This window comes from Phalaenopsis equestris, unplaced genomic scaffold (genome assembly GCF_001263595.1).
Source record: "Phalaenopsis equestris unplaced genomic scaffold, ASM126359v1 Scaffold227211, whole genome shotgun sequence".
Lineage (NCBI taxonomy): Eukaryota > Viridiplantae > Streptophyta > Magnoliopsida > Asparagales > Orchidaceae > Phalaenopsis > Phalaenopsis equestris.
This window is the reverse complement of record NW_018245208.1, coordinates 1-4,521: the sequence shown is the minus strand read 5'-3', so window position 1 is coordinate 4,521 and position 4,521 is coordinate 1. Positions and strand designations below refer to the sequence as shown.

Genomic DNA, 4,521 nt, shown 5'->3' with positions numbered 1-4,521 from the left:
CCACTACCACCACCACCAGGTCCACCACCACCAGCACCACCAGGTCCACCACCATCACTTCTGTGATTGCCGTCACCGCTGCAATCAAATGATCAGACTTATAAGAAAAACTTGTTATTCATGATCAAACGTCTTTGCATGATAATTACATCATAGTGTTACCTCTAAAACATCTTTCATTTAATGAGCTATACATGAACAAATTTACCGTATATTTGGTGTGATAGACGTGGAAAAATATGAAAAAAATACAGTGTGCAAATGATAATATGGAAAAATAATAATATGACATGAACATATCTCCCATTGATCGTGTATCGGGGTGCAAATGAGTTGGTCGAGTCTTGCTCGAGCCACTCTTAGCACGAGCTTATGTTGATTAATTTTATCAAATTCAAAATCGAGCTTGAGCTCAAGTTTGCTAGTTTCAGCTCGCTCACGAGCCTACTATTTTATTATAGAAGAGAGAAAATAATATTAATTTAAAGTTGAGTTTTAATAATGGGGAGGCTACCTGGTTAGTTGCATCACGCCGGCATTACGAGTGAACTCGTCGATGAGCTCGGCGGAGAGCGGCTCGAAGCTCGACGCCTTCTCGTAGTTAGCCGGCGATCCCTGACCGGACTGAACAAAGAAAGCCCCGTTGAGCATTATATCCCCTTCTGATCTCCAGTTCCAGCTGCTCCACTCCTGCTCTGCTGTGTCCATCCTCTTCGTCACCTTCAGAAATATACAATTTTGCCTTTTAGCCATTTTGCACCATTTTTGTTCCTTTTTTTTTAATTTTTTTAAATCATTAATAAAAAAAATACGCAAATTGGATATATTTTTTATTTCTAGAAACATAATAAATGTATGCTATGCGAACCTTAAAAGGAAATATATATCTCATAATGTAGTATGTTGATGATGAGTATTTCCGGTTTAATATCATTTAATGTTTTCATTTTAACTAAAATTCCATCATAATCATTAGTTAATAATTAGCTATTTAAAAAAAAATCAAAATTTTTAATACATGATTAGTATATATAATGCATCATTAATCACACTAAACCTAAAATTTAAGAGAAAATTATTCAAGAAAATTGAACATTACCACCCTACCTCCTTGAAATTTGGATCAGAGGGGGCTGCGTAGCGATTCCCTTGGCTGTTAATGGTAGGATTAGCGCTCCCTCCGACAGCATACATCCCCCACTCTCTATAATCATTATTAACGACATGGAAGAAGCCATGCCTGCACCTCGGCATCCTCTGCACCAGCTCCTCCCCAAATCTGTTGAACGCCACCGTCACCTACATCAACAATCTCTCAAAACCCCTCCTTTTTCTTCTAAATCATTTTCAACCCAACAACTATCTTAATTTTTTTTTATAAAAAGATGATCTTGAGAAGCTAACGATCCGAACAAGCAAAACAAAATTGATTTTTTTTTCCTACCTGCATCTCTGAATCCCCCATATAATCGTCGCTGTGGCCGAGAAGCATCACTTTATCATGCCGCGAGAAGTAATTGTTTGAAATAGTAACCCTAGTAGATCCCTCTGTAACATCAATCAGCCCATCGGCGCAGTTGGAGAGGGAGCAATGATCAACCCATATATCCCTTGAGCCGTGGATTGTGATCCCATCGCCGTCCGAGCGGCCGTGAAGCTCTGTTTCTGCTGTCGAAGAATGTAGAACAGAGTCGCCGGAGCGAATGCAGTCGTGTATGTGAAGGTTATGTATGATGACATTGGAAACATTTTTGATGATGATGCAGGGGCCGCCGGCGATGTGGACAGTTGCTCCTCGGCCGTCGATGGTTTTGTAGCTGTTGATGAGGAGTGGTTCGTTGAGGCGAATTGTCATGTCGGAGGAGAAGATGATCCAGAGGGGTGAGGATTGGATGGCGGCGTGGCGGAGAGTGCCGGGAGTGGGGTTTGAAGGCGTGGAGTCAGAGGGATCGGTGACGGTGTAAAGGTGGCCGTTTTTTCCTCCGAGGGCCGCAAGCCGATGGAGCAATCGGAGAGGAGGAAGAGATTGGTTTGCCAGCCGGAGGGGGAGCAGAGCCAGCAGTCGTCGATGGGGTTGCCGGTGAGGCATTGGGAGGAGATGGGTTGGGAGAGGAGGTGGGAGGTGTTGGGTGAGAGGGAGGGATGGGGGGAGGAAGGGGAGAGGAGGAGGAGGAGGAGGAGGAGGGGATGGAGGGGCATTGGAGTGGTGGGGGAGGATATGAAGAAAAAAATGGAATTTTTTGGGTGTTGAGGAGAGATGAGATGGGTTTTATAGTGATGGGTTAGGGTTTTGGGATTTGAGGAAGGAGGTGGAGGGAGGAGGAGGAGGAAGATGCTGGTGGAGTTTTCAGAGTTCCGGTGATGTGGTAGATGCAGAGAGAGAGAGAGAGAGAGAGAGAGAGAGAGAGAGAGAGAGAGAGAGAGAGAGAGAGAGAGAGAGAGAGAGAGAGAGAGAGAGAGAGAGAGAGAGAGAGAGAGAGAGAGTTTGTATGTGGCGGGAATAAAACGTTCATCTTTAAGGGAATATTTTAAGTAGAGCGGGCGTTGGAATTGTAATTTGTGGAAGGTAATTTATAATTAATGACGTTTAATTAGGTATTTTTATGGTATATTTGAGAGAAAATCATTAGTTTAAACGGCAAATTTTTTCTTAAGGTAACTTTTGATAGAAGGACACATAATTTTTTTTTTCTTTTTTTTGAAAAGTGCAGATATGATTTGTTGATTTTATGCAAGATGCAATCTTATTTAGTTTGACATGAGATATAAGAGAAGTCTTACATAAACCAGAGGTGAAAAAATGAGGTACGAGTTGTGAGGAGGTTCCACCATTTATCTGTTACTCAGCAAGATATATATACACTACTTGTAAAGGATGATGATACGATTCGGGGGAAAAAAAGACGAACAAAAGTCTTTCAAACTCATGAAATGTGCACAATCTAAAATATTCAAACAACTCTAGAAACATATATAAAAGTTTCATCCAAAAACCTACTTGGGGAAAAAAAAAAGGAAATAAGAACAAGGAAATAGGAACTAAGGGCCCCCTAAGACCTCTGGCAGACGCAAAAGGGAAGCTATCCCTGATGAAACTACTGATAGGAAGAGAAGATTGCAGTTTACTCTATTCGCAATCACAGAGTGTCTGATTCCACAAAAAGGTGAAAACTATTTCTTTCGGGATAGCGAAATCCCAAATCCTGCGGTTCTCGTGATCTTGTATATATTCTTGTAATTTCTCATACCATGGAAGATTAGCCAACTTGGTTCGTCAAATATAGTGTTCGAGCTGCCTGATCAGATTGGAAAAATTATTAAGTGCAGAATTCGTATGCATGCAAATTTCAACATACTATGATTGTATTAGTTGTATTTTTTAGTTTTTTTTTTCTTCAAAAATACAACCAATGCAATCATATTGTACTGAAATCTACATGCATTCTTTATCCGTACCTAATTATTTCCATGAAAGTGATTTTAAGCTCTTCATTACTTGACAAACATTTTAATTATATTAAATAGTGCATGAAAGTGATTTTAATTATATATATCTCTCTCTATCTCTATCTCTCAAACACAATATTTGTATTTTTACACATAAAAAGAGTAAAATAATTTCATCTCAGACCTTCTAGAGGTCTTTTAGTTACAATGAGCACCTTTTGATTTATTTAAAGCATATAAAATAGTGCATTAATGATGTAATTTTTGTCTTAATAACTAAGCATGATCTTCATCTACTGATGATCATTTGCTAGGGTATTTAAATACATAGCAGTAAATTCTCACATATTTACAAATCTAACACCTAAATTTATTTTTTCACATTTGAACCGCCTATAGCTTTAATATCACATAAAAATATCATTATTATAACTTTTTATAAAATGAATTCATATTTTCATACATAAATAAGATGGCATATATGTAATAATTGTAGTTTGGATGTTAAATATATAAATATATATAACAATTTAATTATATTTATGTAAATATTCATAAATTTAAAGGTAGAGTAATTTCATCAATTCTAGCTGGGGGCTGTACACTATTTGGTCAAAATCATAAAATAGGCCCCGGCCATTGATTCAACTTGGTTTCGAAAATGCATTTCGGGTTATGAAATTAAATCGATATTCTAGAAGTAAGATATATAGTTCTTGAGGTTTGTTCATAGTCGAGCTCCGACTAACAACTAAATTTTGGTTTACTCATAATCGAACTGTTTAAGCCAAACTAAACTTATTTTTTGTTGATCCAATTTTATTGAAATTCCAGTTACAATTGGTTTGATCAATTTGAAAACTGGTCAATCCAAACCGAACGAACGCTAACCACCAACCTTAGCAGGTCCCTATCTGATTCGATTTTTGTGATATATGATTATATTCTAATTGTCCTAACCGTTTGACCCGTCAAATGCCTAATCAAGCTTTCATAAATAAACTCGGTTTGGGTTAACCTATATTGACACAAGTCTAATCATATCCCAACTTATTATTTTTTATTCCACTTTGA

The 4,521-nt window shown here is 37.9% G+C and overlaps 1 protein-coding gene across 1 annotated transcript; it reads right to left on the bottom strand.

Annotated features, from left to right (window-relative positions):
• Positions 1 to 7: 7 nt before the first annotated feature.
• LOC110037932 (probable pectate lyase 13) lies at positions 8 to 2,213 on the bottom strand (the record flags this gene model as incomplete). The annotated part of the gene is given in 6 exon segments (XM_020742672.1): positions 8 to 78; positions 515 to 720; positions 1,108 to 1,299; positions 1,445 to 1,995; positions 1,998 to 2,098; positions 2,161 to 2,213. Coding segments are annotated over 6 exon segments (1,174 nt in total), but the record flags the coding sequence as incomplete, so codon positions are not given.
• Positions 2,214 to 4,521: the final 2,308 nt, after the last annotated feature.